The sequence below is a fragment of the Periophthalmus magnuspinnatus genome, chromosome 12, assembly GCF_009829125.3.
Source record: "Periophthalmus magnuspinnatus isolate fPerMag1 chromosome 12, fPerMag1.2.pri, whole genome shotgun sequence".
In the NCBI taxonomy this organism is placed as follows: Eukaryota; Metazoa; Chordata; class Actinopteri; order Gobiiformes; family Gobiidae; genus Periophthalmus; species Periophthalmus magnuspinnatus.
The window spans coordinates 4,961,056-4,977,602 of record NC_047137.1 but is presented as its reverse complement, the minus strand read 5'-3'; the positions used below and the strand labels follow the sequence as shown (position 1 = coordinate 4,977,602).

Here is a 16,547-nt window from a genome sequence, read left to right as displayed (position 1 = left end):
ATACTGCATCTGCTTGAACTCCATACAGAACACAAACATTCTAAACTGAATTTCTTTCCCTATTGTATGACTAAACTTACCCATATATGTTAGATAACTTGCATTTATCCTCTAAGCTATTACAGAAAAGCTTTGTGTAAATATAATTCTGCACATCATGAGATTTTCTGGGCCACCAACAAGAATTTTATAGCATCAGTTTATAAGACCAATGTATCCTGGACCCAGTACCTCTATCAATATAAGTGCATCTCTACTATCAACCTCCTTCCCATTACTATCATCTGTGTAGTATTTGTCTCTGCGAATTTCAATGGGCATAATTAACAAGCAGATCAACCAGTCAGAAAAACACATGGTCTGTTGATATCAGAACAACCATGGAGGCTTATGAGTAAAAAAAAGAAAGAAAGGAAATAACAGAGGACTGAAAACGGTGCAAACACTTACACATTTCAGTCTGAATGATACATGGATATCTGCAATGTCTAACACTACTGAGGCATGTGTTACAAATTAGACATTTTCTCTTTACATTAGGGTTGTCAAAAGTATAAAAAATCAGATACTAATTTATATTACTAGTATTGAAACTAGATACTCATTTGAGCAAGTATTGTTGCTAAAAAGTCACATTCACAGGATCGAAATGAACCTTTCTTGAGTAGCTTTAGAATGATTTTGAGCTGTATCAGAAGTATAAGACCACATAGACGAGTATACGGCCATGGACCACTATGGAACCTACCTGGACGACTGAGAGATTACACAGATATAACACCACATGGTAATATAAAAAGTATTACGATTTAATGTTGACATTCTGTTGCCTAAAGAGTTTTTTTTAATACCACTGTGGCATCAGACACAGTGATATCGAGTCTATTATTGAAATTGAGTTTGAAATTTTAGTAACGTAACAACACTAGTCTACATTACCTCTAGGCTCTAAGCACCAAAACCCCACCATCACTGACCTGCTCCGAAGGCGAAGAAAAAGCTCTTGTCGGGGTGTTCCTCCAGCAGAGCTTTGACCCGTTTGCCCATGCGCTCGTTCCTCTTATAGATCAGCTCCTGTCTGAAGTAACTGTCTATCTCCTGAGCTGTCACCTGTTCACTGGGTGGTAAGGTCACATTTTTGAAGTTAGGGACCTAAGATTGGAAAAGGAACAGAACAGTTAGCATTGTCTTCACGATTAAACACGCATGCAATATATGACTAGGGCTGCACAGTATTATTACAATATGGTTGATAAAGGCCATGTACGCAATGTTTTCCCCATGCTTTTGAGCTAAATTTGTCTTGTCCAAGTACAAATAAATTGTATAAGCAGCTCTTTAAAATAAATAAATCTAAATAAATATATCTGAATGAATAATCAGGAGGTCTGCGTTAGCATGCTAGTTATTGTTAGCTTTAATGCCATGGCAAATGCTCAGAATGCATAAGGTGAGTGATGAATAATTTACTAGTTTTGTTTAGTTTTTTTCCAAAGTTTAAGACTGTGACATGAATATTACTGTGATTTTTTTTTTATATATATATTTTATTTACTCAATAATTTCAGTTATAATAAAATTTTGTAATATATGGTAAAATTCTGTCAAAAAAAACAAGACTTAGTCAAGGCAAATTTTGAAATTATGTAAAATCTATAATAAATTCTGTCTTATTTAAATCTATTCAATTTAAAACCAGTACACTCTCAGTTGTTGCGATATAATTATTTTGTTGCAATGCCGATTGTTGCAGTATAGATTTTGCGAGATTATTTATGACATATTGTGCAGCCCCATATATCAATAAAACGCCAAGAATAAACGGCAAGAGAATGAACTCACTCAAGGAGGTTTGGAAAGATGCAGGTGCACAGAGTCAAGTAAAAGAGAAACAAAGACACGTTAGAACAATGAACTGGGACAAAACAGACACCAAAGTAGAGAGGAGCAGGGAAAGAAAGAAGAACATTTGGCCAAATTGGCAACACTGCGACAGGAGGCAGAGGAGGGCCTGGGGGAAGGGGGGTCACCCGGGGGAGCAGAGGTGACCTCACAGTTCAGAGGTTGTGTCAATGGGACAGCACGGGTCAAAGGGAACAATGACCCCGAGCTTATTAACGCTAAAGGAAGTAGTGGAAACAGGTAGGATCGGACAAAATGTCAAGTTATAAATGCTACATCTTTACTTTCAGCTAGTCATTTTTTGCAATAGTTTTATTTCAAATTGTATTACGTTTATGAATGAGACTGGTATTGTAATTATAGTACCGGTAGTTGTTGTCAGAACTTGTTGGGCAAATGCATAACTAGTCACTGTAATCCCATTATGATTTGGTTACATTGGCACATATTGTTCCCATGTATATGAACTAAATATTTTATAGTGTTCATTGTGTAAAAAAGGTGAAAATAAAATGAAAAGACTGATATGAAAATAATGTCAGCAGGACAAGGTGCTTCCCTGACTTTGCCACCAATGTATGTGTGCACTGGTGTATGGATGGTTTAATTATCGCATTGTGGGGACAAAAATCTATTTACAATATCACTTTATGGGGACAAGCCTTCCTTATGGAGACAAAATTAAATAGTAGTAAATCCATCAATATTCAATCAACATTAGGCAAGTATTATGGTTATGGTTTGGATCAAGCGCTAGGAAATGAACACAAGTCTATGTAATGCCCCCAAAAAGCAAGTGTGTGAGTGACGACTAAAATCACAGTATATGTGTGACAGTTTCTCACTTTATGTATGTTACCACACCATTATGACTTGCGCTATATAACGTGAGTCATACCTGTGAAGTGTCATGCTTGAAGATGACAGAGTTGAGATCTCCACAGTTATAATGGCGGATCAGATCTTCAGTGGTGTAAGGGACTTGCACACTCCCAGCCCTCAACGACTCCTGCTGCAGCAACGTCTGATTCAGGGCAAAGATCACCTGGAACACAAAAAGATAAAATAATAATCTTGCTTTTTTTTTTTATGCGCTGATTAGGACACCACGGAAACTAATTGAAATATATCACTTTTGTAAATAATTGTAGACTACGGTTTTGGTGATGGATGTCAGCGGTGACCAGGGAAATATACTAACAGTCATATTATTTATCTTTTTATTTTTCACCTGAATGCTTCATCAAACCCAAAAATGTATCTACCATTACGCATACAAGCAAATACATCACTCCCCCTCACAAATAAAAAATACTTAAATACAACTCCAGGTATATTTTTAATAGAGGTAAAGGGCTCAAGAATGGCAAATATATGTGAAATCAAATTGTGTATTGTTTCACTTGTTGCTTGTGTAAATGGTAAAATAATAAAATCATTCTACAGTAGTTTCTAACTCCCAGCCATGGGAATGTAACACGCCATTATGTAAGGCAACACAACCCAACCAGACCTGCCCTTGAATCTTTGCAGTAGTGATTTCATTTTGAGATTTTGTCCAAGAAAAATGTTGAATAACTGGTGTGTGTGTGTCTGTGCTTTTGAGGGATTGGGAGAGTTTTTGCAGACTGCAGAGTTTGGCCTGGGGAAATCATACATCATGCTACTGGGTTTCCTTTGAGTCCCTGCCTCTGATAAATGAGACTCCAGGTCAAGATTGGACTTGTTTAGTTTAGCTTAAATGACCAACGTGAGTCATTCGTTTGTGAGGGTCTATTGTCACCAGCTTGGATGTTGGTATTAGTTAAAGAACCCACATGGAAAGTTGTAGAGTCAATACTGTATCTGTAAGACAACTTTGAAAATAGTTTTGACTTACATGTGTGCTCTTTTCATGAGGGACATTGTTAACTAGATGAATTAAAAAAAAAAAAAAAAAAAAGATTACTGGTCTGTAGCTAATGGACAGCTCTATCTAGTAGGGCTGCAACAAAACATCGATTTTCTCATCCTTTTCATTTCCTTCCAGCCAAGACAACACGCTTTTCCTATACAAAGATACAACGTTTGGGACAATCGGGTTGTGTCAAATCAAACATGGCAGCTTACAGAAAAAAATAACACATAGAGACAACAACAGTGTAGACTTCTGCCAAATCAACAGATGAGGGTCTAAGGTCCTAAGTCCATGCATTAGTGTACTGTCTATGTCAGTGGTTCTCAAACCTTTTAAACCACCTGAGAAAATATTTGGCTTTCTGAGTACCACCAGATCTAAACCAGGTCTATAACAGGACAATTAACAGCCTAAACTAGAACTACACCCTCAGTTTAGAAGTTCAAAATAAGAACTTACATAATAATATTCTGTGTATCTCCAGAACAAGCTTGCGAACCACCAGTGGTACACGTATGTAAAGAAATAATTCAAATGCCCATGAGTTACCCAACTTTCCCAACAGTCAGTAAACCATCTTAAGTCGGAAATACGCACTATCCGCGAAGGCCCTAAATGTGGCGTTACAGTGCAAACAAAGGGAGCCGCTTCAAAGCTCTGATGACTTAATCGTTAGTCACGGTGCCCCCTGATGGCTGTTAATTGCCCCCTCATGTCACGGCCCATTGAGCACGCACTGATTGATTAAGATTTACCGGAGCGGTGTTCTCAGCCCAGCTCACACTCTCCCTACTGCACAGACCGCTGTATTGTGAGAGCGTGAAATCGGCCAGTGTTTCATCACAGGGCCGTTTTCTGTGTACGCATAAACACACATCAGAATGGGACAAAAGCGGTCACCTCCAGCGTTTTGATCACGGCTCGCACCTTTCACCGTACAAGTCGAGGGGAACGGAGGACTCACAAGGCTGTATTTGTCTCTCAATGGGAGCCTCTCGTCCAATGGGAGATCTGTTGTGTCAGCTGTGAAGCTATGGAAATGCATGTTTGTCCAAGTCCTGTTTATCCACGCTTAGATCTCGGGTTGAACGCGCTGACGTGAACACTATAGGGCTTGAGATATGCAAAATGTTGTATAAGTGCTTTATAAGTGGTTATAGAGATTGTAAGTTTAAAAAATATGATGTAACGTGTAGGTTTCTGTATTACTATTTCTATAAAGGACCTATATTACACTATTTTCAGATCTATGTTATAATGTTGTCTCCTCATCATTCACACATGTTTAACACACAAGCCCTGCATACTGAGGCTGAGTTCTTCTTTCAAATGGAAAACACTCTGTTCCATTTTGTGATGTCATGTGGTAATACAGGAAGTGCTCCACTGTGTTTTTAACTTCTCACACCTTTACTAGAATCATTTGGATAATTTAAGCTCTGGCATTACCAATCTCTACTAAACAAAAGGTAAAAGGAGCTGTGAACTTGAAAACTACAGCTTCATGACATCACAAAGTGGAACAGGGCATTTCAAGCTTTGGAGACAACCAAAATAAAAAAATAAAAAAAAATAAAAAAAAATGGAAACTAAAAAAAAACATTAATATATTATAATATATAAAAAGTTTGATATTGTGGACAAAATTGAAACAAAGGCCACATTTATGAAATTTTAGAAATCCCACCAATGCATTTTTGAAATGTGCAAGACCTTTATGTGCAGTTAGGCCTGTCACGATAAAAACTATATTGACTTATCATTCAATACGTGAAAGATGGAGCCATAGTTTTTGGAGGTCAATATTTATTGTGGGTACTTTTTGCCAATACTAGTGGGAAACCTTTTGTTATTTTTAGGTACTTCAATTTTGAGCCATAGAAGTTATAAATAAATAACTTTTAGGGATAAATCTACTTTAGCGTTATTGTGTCAGTGGCGTAAATTGCTTTCAGTATTTTCGTTCATCATCTATATTTATTTCATTTATATATATCGCGCTTCAAATTTTGTTATCCTGACAGGCCTATGTGTAGTGATTCTCAAACTTTCCACAAAAAATAGGCTGCCAACAGACCTTTAAAAAAGAAAAAAAAGAAAAAATGAAAACAAAATTTGAATTTAACTTCATCATAACTAGGAACAAAATCAAACAAATGTACAAAATATGTAAATGTCTTTAATCTATACTATCTTGATTTACAAAACATCCCTGCATACCACCAGTTGTCACCCACGCCACAGTTTGAGAACCTCTGGCCTGCTCCTCCCTGAGTTTTTCCCGTGCTGCTCTGCTCTGTGCTGCGATGACACTTTCCCTCTCGCGGGGCCCTTTTGTGGGACGGTGAGGAGAGGAGGAGTGCAGGGCAGCGTGGAGCAGATGCCTTCTTGTCCTGGGACAATGCAGCTCTGGGTCAGCCTCTCCTTGGGCTTTCATCGGCCGCTCATCAAAGTGGCGCTCTGCATATGAAAGGGACCCCCGTCTTTATGCCACGCAAATTAGCCTATCGCCGCCCCTCCCCGACCGGCCCGACAAAAACAAGCTTCACATCTGTGGCACGGCCGCCGATCTGGGCCCTCATCTGCGGGCTCTCCCCTTTTCTCCGCTCACACTGCCTTTCAGCCCTGCAAATTATGACTGAGCAGGGAGAGGGGGGAGAGAGGGGCATGAAAGAGGGGACAGGGTGGATGCTGATAGGGAAGGATGGAGAAATGAAATCCCAAAAGTGCGCAAAGTTAGGGCGAGTGTTCATGTGTTCAATATGTGCACAATAGCTGAGGATCTGCTTGTCCAAAATACTGTCAGTCAAAGATGAATCAATTGATATTTTGCAGTGACATCGCACTGGGGGTGTTCTACATGTATGTGTGTGGCGGAATGTTCATCAGTTACCATGGTGACACAATGTACACATAAGCAAACACTACCAAAAAGTCTTAAGATCGTTTGAAAACACATTGTCAGGAGTAATTTGAGCATTCACGGTTCTGTTGATGTGTTTGATTTTCAACAAAAAGGTGAGAGCGACTAACTGAAAAACTGTTGGCTAATGCTAGCTAGCCTGTGATGTAATGTTATTTGAGAAGGACTTTTTTTTAACAGTAAAAATCACCTCACCTGTTGTAGTTCCAATTTAGTCAGTTCTTTATGGTCAGATTGTTTTGAAATAAAGCACAGATTAAAGGCTAACTAATCCTCAGACAGTGCAGGGCCTACAGTTAGCATCACAAGGAATGTTGATGACATCAGTATCAATAAGATACAAAACCATCAACACATTACAGTTCTATCATGACGAGTTGGATGGAAAAAAAAAAAAAAAAAATGAATATTCTGTGATAAATATGAATGATTAAAACTATTATTCATGTGCAGGATAGTGATATTGAAAGTCATTTGTATTTGTTTTTAATAAGGCAAAATATAAAATAATCGGAAACTGTGATTATGATCAATATGAGGATACAAAATTGTGATTCATTTTCGTCATATTGTCCAGCCCTATGTTTAAATATCTGATTTTTGTTTTGTTTTTTGCTTAGCAGTGGCCTATAAATGGACATCAATAAAATCAATTTGTAGTCACGTTAGCAACAGGTTTATGCAGTAAAGAGTAATCTGAGATATATGTGAATGCTGCTTTTCCATTCAAGATATTATATTTAGTCTTAAACTGTTGATCACTATGGCAACGACCCTAGATTCTCATCATTCTGAAACCCAAGGGTAGTTAACCCAAATTGTATTCCTACATCACTGGGTGCATTTTCCCACTGATCTAGTACTGTCCTGCCCAACTGTTTCTTCTTCACCGCTGTCCCTCTTCGCACACACTCACACAGACCCACCCCTGGCTGATATCAAAGCCAGCGCAGCCAATGAAAGTCAATAATTGTCCTTTATCATGGTAATTCTGCCTCTTGTTCGACTGAAGTGCGGTGGGTGTGCGCGTCCATAGCCAGCAGCGCCCGCTCCCATTCCCACATGTGGAGATGTGAAGTGTCCCACAGTCCATCTAAAGAAGGCAGAAAGAAGAAAAAAAACTGCGGTGCTCTTTGGTTCGAAGGGTGTTGGCTAAGCTTGGGATTTGCAGGAAAAGTGGCGTGCATGTTTGCGAAGAGGCTCTCTGAGGGAAGGTTACATTAATTGCATTTATGAAAGGGTGGATTACCTTTCCAGCACAAACGTCATTAGCCTGTTGAGAAGTGTAATTACAAAGAGAGATGGCAGCAATTTACTTTGAAATTGGGTGGAAAATGGGCAGTCTGGGGCCAAATGTTGAAACGGTCCAGAATAGGGAACGTTTCCAATGAGATATTTCACATGTTTTAGGAGATATGCAAACACTGGATGCAGCTAAACTTATGTGTTTTGTTTTGGTCATTTTAATTTTGTCCATTGACTATGTTTGTGAAGGATAAATAAACACTATTGCACATGATGAATGATTAGCAAAGAATCAAAGAGTGGACGATGTTGACAAAATCATCTCTAGCTCGATGCTTTTCGTTAAATTCAATTGATATTATAGTAATGTCAGAAATGCGCTCTGTACTGTCTATAATATCGTCTTGGTTGAAGCATTGTTGCAGCATTTACATGAACTAAAAATGTGTGCAGACATTGACAACTAGTCTTTGGAAGAATACAGTTATTTATTTAATTATTTATTTATTTTTATTTTATTTTTTATTTATTTTTTTATTTTTTATTTTTTTATATTTTATTTTTATCTTATTTTTACTTTTTTATTTTTTTTTGCATGGTCACATTTTTTTTATATAGCACTTTTCCACCTTCAAGGCACTAAAAGCACTTTACATCAAGGAACCACTCACCCATTCATAAACACATTCAAACACCAGTGTACGCAGACACTGGGGGCGAGGTGGGTTAAGCGTCTTGCCCAAGGTCACAACGACAGCATTGATCTATCGGAGCTAGAATTGCACCGCCAACCTGTGGGTCAGTGGATCTGACCACTTAACCAACGATGTTTACGTCGAAAGCAGGATTCGAACCGCCAACCTTCAGATTGCCAACTACTGTCGTCCCCAACATCTGTTTTTATTGCCTTTTTAAAACGTTAACTCCATAGTTTTTGATCACAGATGACATAAACAATATTCTAACTGCACAGATCTCCAAAACAATCATTGTTGATATATGTCTTGTTGAGCCAAGCGAGGAGATTTGAAAAAGGTGGTGAAATTTCAGTGTAGGGAGGAGTGTCGTAAGTTTAAAAAAACCCTCCTAACCTAAGACATATTATATTGCCATTGGCTCTGTATGCTTTTGACATAGACACCCCATGTTTGAAGATGTCAGTCAAAAGAAAAACAAAGTGTATGTTTTGACTTGGCTGGAGACAGAGCAGACTCGGATGACCCCAAAGTTCAGCTGACAGCTCCAATCTCATCCTTCTCTCTCCACTGTCAAAAGGCGATCATCAAAGCAGTCAAACAAATGCTATTTAGACAATCTCTATATCTAAACCAATAAATCAATATGCGATGAAAGGTTTCAAATCATATGACACTGCGGTAAAATGCAATACCGGGAAATATAGCCAAGAAAAGTATCAAAGTATCATTTTCTTGAAATTCACTAAAACGTTCACTCCCCCAAATGTCAAGTAAGCATGAAATCTTTGGTCTGTCTATGGTGCCAATACAAACAGTGCCAACCCCATTATAATAGCAAAGTGTATATTACTATGTCATTAACGCAGCAGTCGGTATAAAAATGAATGCAGTGAAGACCAGATCTAAACTTTTGGCTGTAAACTGTATGTGAGGTCCTGTCACTTTATGAGCCGGAGTAGTTTTGAAAGCAGTAACTGTCAAAATATAAGTCATGAATGGTAGAGACAGCTAAATATTGCCAGTGAATTGTATGCCTTGGAAAGTAACCATTTTTGCTGCATGGATGTCAACTACAGGCTTGAAGTATGATGAGGATAGGCCACAACACAACACTGGCAGCAGACGCTTTGAGCAGGTTCCAAATCGAAATAAAATCTTACTTTAGATTCTCTATATACGGCATGAAACTCTTCTATCGAGCTGTTTAATCGTTTAAGTCGCTTCTCCACAGATCTGAGCTATAATGTGGCCTGGTCCAATGACAACTTACACTGACCTGGCCCGGGATAAGCGGAAGAAAATAGATGGATGGATGGATGGGTGGAAGAAAAGTAAATAGCTTATTTCACAATTTATCTCAAGATTACTAAGACGGCATCGACCGATTAAACAACTAAAGGCTTACGGTCATACTAGGGATGGGAGACACAATTTCCACAAGACAAGACGAGACACAAGAACGAGACAAGATGAGGTTTTCATACAATTCCTGATATATAAACTGAGCTGTTCAGATCACATTTTTGTATTTCATTTAATATTTCGGTGGCAATTCTAGCACTATATAAGAGATGTAACTAGACAGCACTTAAACCTTTTTGTTCAATCCAAATTAATGTAAACACATGGAAAAAAAATCTCATAAGATTATTTTACTCAAGTGCACACAATCTTGTGCAATTTTGTCTTGCAAGATCTTGTCGCACAAGATCTTGTCCAATCCTTAAGTTCTACATCTCCATGGAGACAAACATGTGGCTGTCCACCACTAGAAATGTTACACAGAGCTTATTTTTATTTTATTTTTTTTTAGATAAGTTATAGTAATTGCCGTTTCCTATCTTTTTCAGTACAACAACCACCACACGGGGAATCGGCGTTTCAGTTTTATGCAGCTAAAACCTGGAACATTCTTCCTGAAGATGTGAGACAGGCCTCTACTTTGATATTGTTTAAAACTCAAAACTGTTCTTTTTAGCTGTGCATATGACTGAAAGGTTTTTATTCTGCACTCTTCTGTTTTAATGTTAATTTTATGATGATTATTTGTGATTATTTATGTTTTGATTTGTGTGATTTTAATGTCCTCTTATTCTGTAAAGCACTTTGAATTGCTTTGTGTACGAATTGTGCTGTACACATCAACTTGCCTTGCCTTGCCTTAATAAAATGTTGTAAAAGTACTTGTAAACTATGCAAGTTAGTCTTTTTTTTTTTTTTACGTACACAACACTTGTTATGCATCACCTTTGCCTTCAAATGCCCCGCTCCAATCACATCCTCTCACTGATACTAGCATGTCTCTGAGGGAATAAATCTTTCAGTGTTAAACAAGCTGGCGTTCACTTTTCCGCCTGAGCAGCCTGCGTTTAAACACACCCAACCTGTCACTTCCACTAATCTTTATTGCACATCTCATCTTCGCCACATTGTTGTCTGTCTGCTCATTTGGGGAACTTTCACTATCTCTTCCTCCACACATCCTTACATTTGTGCTTTCTCCGCTTTGATCGCGCACCGTGGCCCCCTCCTACCTCTCCGTTTGATCCAACCTATCAACCAGGCCTTTTAAAATCTGACCCCCGCATTCCACAGGGCACTAATGACCTCCTATAGTGTGTGCGATGCCACCTGTATAAGATTAGCCTGCTCCCGTGTGCTCAGACGTACATGTGCCTATAGAACTATGCTTCATCATCGTGGATTACCCGAACATTTCTGTGGAGCTTTGAAGAGAAGATATTGATTTTCCGAAACCGGACATAAGGAAGGAAATATGAGGGCTTTGATTTGGAGATGAGGAGAAAGTAAAGTACGCCAAGCCGCACAGCGCAAATCATGAAATAATCATGTTTTTATACTGGGCTCTGAAAGGAAAATCTATCTCCTGATATAATTGATAATGTAGTCTTTCATCTCTGTCAGTTCAATAGATGCATGTGGACAAGTTGACAACAGCTCAGGACTAGGTTTTAAAAATGGCCCGTTACCACACAGGATGTAATTAAGCAGAGATCATAAAATGGATAACATATTTTTAGCTCTGCCGGGACATATGTTGAAAGGCTTTACAACATGTCATCAGCTGTTACTCTGTTTTGATTTATTGCTAACATACCGCTAATAGCTTGTTGGCTAATAGCTGGTTGGCTAATAGCTTGTTGGCTAATAGCAATGTTTGGATTGTATTTATAACCGTTATGTCTCTTTAAGTGTTACAACAAATACATTTCAATCTATTGAGGTCATAGATTAAAATAAAAAATACAGAAATCTGAATATTCATTTATTTATTTATTTATTTTATTTTATGTACCTATTTATTTTATTATTTTATTTATTTATTTTGTTTTGTTTTTTGCTTTTTGTTTTGCTTACATTGTAGATATGGTATGGTATATGGTACCGTATAGAAATGTATACAGTTCTTTCTTAAAGTGTAGGTTTTATCATTGGTGGAAGAAGTACTCAATTTTGTTACTTAAGTGCAGATACCAGAGCAACAAAAATACTCAAGTAAAAGTTACAGTATTACATGAAAAAAGTATTTATTTGTATGTTTTTGTTTGCTCAAATTATTAACGTGTTGCAAAAAAAACACCTCAGCCTTTTCAGCAGGTCTCAGATAATAAAAAAAATAAAAAAATAAAAAAATAAACAAAATAAATTAATACATAAATAATAATAATAATAATAATAATAATAATAATAATAATAATAATAATAATAATAATAATAATAATAATAATAATAATAATAATAATAATAATATGCTTTTCATTCCTTTTCAAAAAATGTAGTACAGTAGACAGTAGAGATACCTCCTCTGAAATGTACTAAAGTAGAAGTAAAAAATATCTGCTTTAAAATCTACTGAAGTAAAAGTAAAGATACCTAAAATTTCTACTTAAGAACAGTACTTTACCACTTTTATTTTGTTACGTTCCACCACTGGACTATATGCACCAAATTAGAATTTATAGACTTAAAAGCATTAATTCCAATGTACAACCAATCCAATGCTTTATCCTAAAAAACATATATTCTAGGTATTTCAATACTAGACACCCAGATATTTCAATACTAAAACTAGTATCAAAATTAAATACTCATTTGAACATGTATTGATACTGAAATAAATTACATAGGACCTATTGTTGAACCTATTTTGAAAGGGTCTATATCAAAACTAGTGCAGGACCACAGGATAACATTAAAGAAATTATTGTGTGAAAATGACATACATTCTATTGTCTAAAAAAAAAATCACGTCTTTTCCTTATCGAAATCAAGCTTGAAATTGTATTATAGTTAACAACCACACTATATTCACATGTAGAAAATCCGATATCTAATCATGCATGAAACTTGCCAACACAAATCTCATGAACAATGCAAATACTGTCCTCTGACCATCCTCTCTTTCTTTACCTCTATCCTTCTCTCTCTCTTTCCCCTACATTCCCCTTTCAGCCCCTCCATGCATGTCTCACGCCCTGTAAAAACATTCTTGTGGGGCACATTTACCTCGGTGCCCGGACACAGCCAAATATTTAGGCTGTCACATGGAATCAGCCTCAAAGCAAATGGCTGGAGGTCTATGTTATTGCGAGCGTGTGTCATTTTAACAAGACTGCACCAAATCGCATTCTTATCAATAGAGACATCTCCTGGCAGACACGCTGAGAGGTGCTTTTTGGATATCCGTAATGAACAAGCTCTGATCATGTATAAGATTAGGCAAAATGAAATGATTGAACTAAGTAATTTCTTACGCAAATATGTGAGAGAAATTGAGGCAGTGGCGTATTGCATGTAATGTTTTTTGTTATATCTGATCAAACGTCAGGGTTAATTTGGGATTTTCGGGTCTAAGTGCAGGAGACGTGAATTCAAGACCGTTTACGTGATTATATTATTTAAATAAATAACTTGGTACCAGAATTAGAGGTCGTATTTGGGTTTATATGCTGGTACTTTTCAGAATTACTTTATGCCTTGTCTGTTACAGTTAATACAGTATATTTGTCTTTCAATTACTGTATTGCATTGTATCGCCTCCTTCTCTATGCCATATCAGCTATGCCACAACTCTCCTGTTCTCCTTTCTTTCCACAGCAGCACAACTGTCACCCTCCAAAACCTCTGTCTACTCAGCTTCACTACCACTGGGGGAGTTATTTTGTTAATTAAATGTACAATCTGTGATCACAGTATCTTTTACCACAAGATCCCAGTGTTGTTGCAGTACAAAAATGTCAAACTTGATTTTGATACTAAGAAATAGGCTTAACAATCATTTCCAATTTTGATACCACGGTGATAAAAATGCTCCTTTTTTGGACAATAGATAATCTAATTATACTGGTTTCATTATAGTAGCATGTGCTCTTATACTAGTTGTAATAAAGATCTAGAATCTAGATCTAGAAGTAGTATAAGAGCTGCTCTTATACTAGCTGTAATAAAGATCTAGAGGAAAAAGGTTGGTCTACCTTTTTCCTCTGGTGAGCTACTTTGACAAAACAAAAATACCAGAGAGCTACTGATTTTAGCAGACGCAAAAAATACAATAAATATAAGAGTAAAGAGCAAAGGCAAGCCTTAGATGGGGTACAGTTAGATGCCTATAATACATAAACCATTATCCATTTCTTAGCGCACAAAGTTAGGCATCAGAATGATACATTCACAATGGAAATTAAACAAAATTGAGTTAGTCAGCATAATACGTATTTCAGTAATTCAGCAATCCCTAGTGAGCTACTTGGAAGGAGGTGGAGAGGTACTTGTAGTTCCTGAGCTACAAGTTGGAGACCCCTGATCTAGACCATTCCAGACCCATTCTGGAAAGGTCAGATTTTGTCCTTATTATGTGATTTATTCCCTGTATTCATTCTTGCTCAAACGACTGTGTAATTTTAGTTTCCACCTGTATCTAATTTTTGATACTTCTGACAACCATAAAAGCTCCACCACCAAAGTTTATCCATTGAATAAAACAGTCAATGCACCTTTCCCTTATATGTAAAAAACAGTGTAATAAAAACATCACCACTACACAGTTAGAACTGAGAGCCACCCCACCCGCCCCGATAGTCTCCCACAGAGCAGTGGGCCGGCCACTACACTCAATCAGTCCACCATGCAACAACACCAGACCCCCGAAACACACAGCGAGCCGCAAGCATAACAGCCATCCATCTCCCTGATATCTGTGGACTGAGGGAGCGCTGTTCATCACCAGTCAAGAACAACACCACGGCCCAGCTTCATGCCGCCATTGAAATCAGTACAGCTGCGAGCACTTAGGCAACATATACTTGTGTGTTGTCATAAAAGTACAGTAAGTAGATCAACATGAAGCGAAGCGTCCCTGAAGACCGTCGTGGGTGTGCTGAAATAAGTACCGACAACAAGGCATGCTAAATCACTAAAAATCACTTAAGATACAATAAAATGATAAAGTAATAAAGTAAAAATGGTCTTGTCAAAGTACAGATGTATTTAAAAAGCAGTTCAGGATCAAAATAACACCTGTCTGCGTCTAATTATAAAGTGTTTTAAGTTTGTAACCTAGGAAGTAAGTGCTGGTGCGCTGTTGGCAAGCTAGTCTTTGTCAGCATTTATGTGACAACAGAATTCCGCTCTGGCCTCTGTAAGTTGTGAAAAGCACGTATAGAAAAGCGCGGTCACGTCTAATGTTTAGTAAAAAGTATGCTTTCCAAGATACTTAAAAAAAAAAATAGGTCTAAATAAAAACACCTGTAGTTGAATAAATGCAAGACATATTAATTTAAACACATACTGTGGAAGATTCTAGGCAAAGCAATAATATCTACAGAAAAGTTACATGATGCAGCTTTAAAGTAATGTAGTAAAAGTAATAGAAATTAGGAAAAGTAGTATGTTCAAGAAGTATATGTACATAAGAATGGTACCTTAACCCATAGGCCAGAGAGAGGCCAAACGGAAACCAATTGTGCTTCAAATGCAGCTTCCTACATCGTATACTGCGGTTTTAAATTGTCCATTAAACGTATAACTGATAAATTGGGAGAGTTTGCACTGGTTTTGTGAACTTGGTATAATTGGACAGCACTGATACAAATGGCACTGCAGGTCCAGGGTCAGAAAGGCTAACCTATGGCCCCCTCGAGACTACAGGGTCACTAATGGACTTCCTACCCCGACCACTACATCAGGGCAATGTAAATAATCCAGACAGCTAATGCAAGGATCTGTGTTTGTTTAGCCTGGGAAAAGTATATCTGGTATAGCTGTTAATGGAGAAGAACTGGAGATAGGGTTAGAAAAATGTTCAGTGTGTGTGAAACAAAAGATAGAAAATGTCTTGTTAATACAAAAGTAAGATTTTGCTGACTTTACATGCTATTTTAAATATTGTGTGTAATCCCTCAGTCATCCAGGTCTGATCCATAGCAAAAGACGACGTTTATTTTAAATATTCTTGCTCCATTTAATTCTTGGGTTCTAATAGCCCATGGTTACATATGAGCAAGATCAGCTTTTGACAGATTGCCCTAGCGCAGTGGGTCTTACACTTCTCACAGCAGTAAGACCACTTTGAGGCCTTAAAAGTACCACCAGATCTAAACCAGGTCTGGATCAGGACTTTTCCAGTCTAATACGGAACCACATTGCTAAAGTATTTGTAAATCAGGACTAAACCAAAAGATTCAGTTTGAGCCTACATACATGTACCACAGAACAACAACTGCCAGAATGGTAAATACATCAATGGTCATACACGCTTAGAAAATACAGTTGATGCCAGAAATAAATGTCAAACCTCACTGAACAGCAAACAGAGTCCACTGACAAACACTGGTCTGCTTTCTCATTCATTCACATGCACTGT

At 37.5% G+C, this 16,547-nt stretch overlaps 1 protein-coding gene across 1 annotated transcript in view; it reads right to left on the bottom strand.

The window, feature by feature from the left end:
* The window catches only part of trabd2a (TraB domain containing 2A), a 66,952-nt gene that overhangs the window by 31,906 nt on the left and 18,499 nt on the right, over positions 1 to 16,547 (bottom strand). Inside the window, exons 3-4 of the mRNA XM_033976296.2 lie at positions 2,801 to 2,947; positions 978 to 1,152 (exon numbers count right to left, since the gene is read on the bottom strand). Of these exons, the coding sequence (XP_033832187.1) occupies positions 978 to 1,152; positions 2,801 to 2,947 (322 nt within the window). The remainder of the gene's footprint in view (positions 1 to 977; positions 1,153 to 2,800; positions 2,948 to 16,547) is intronic.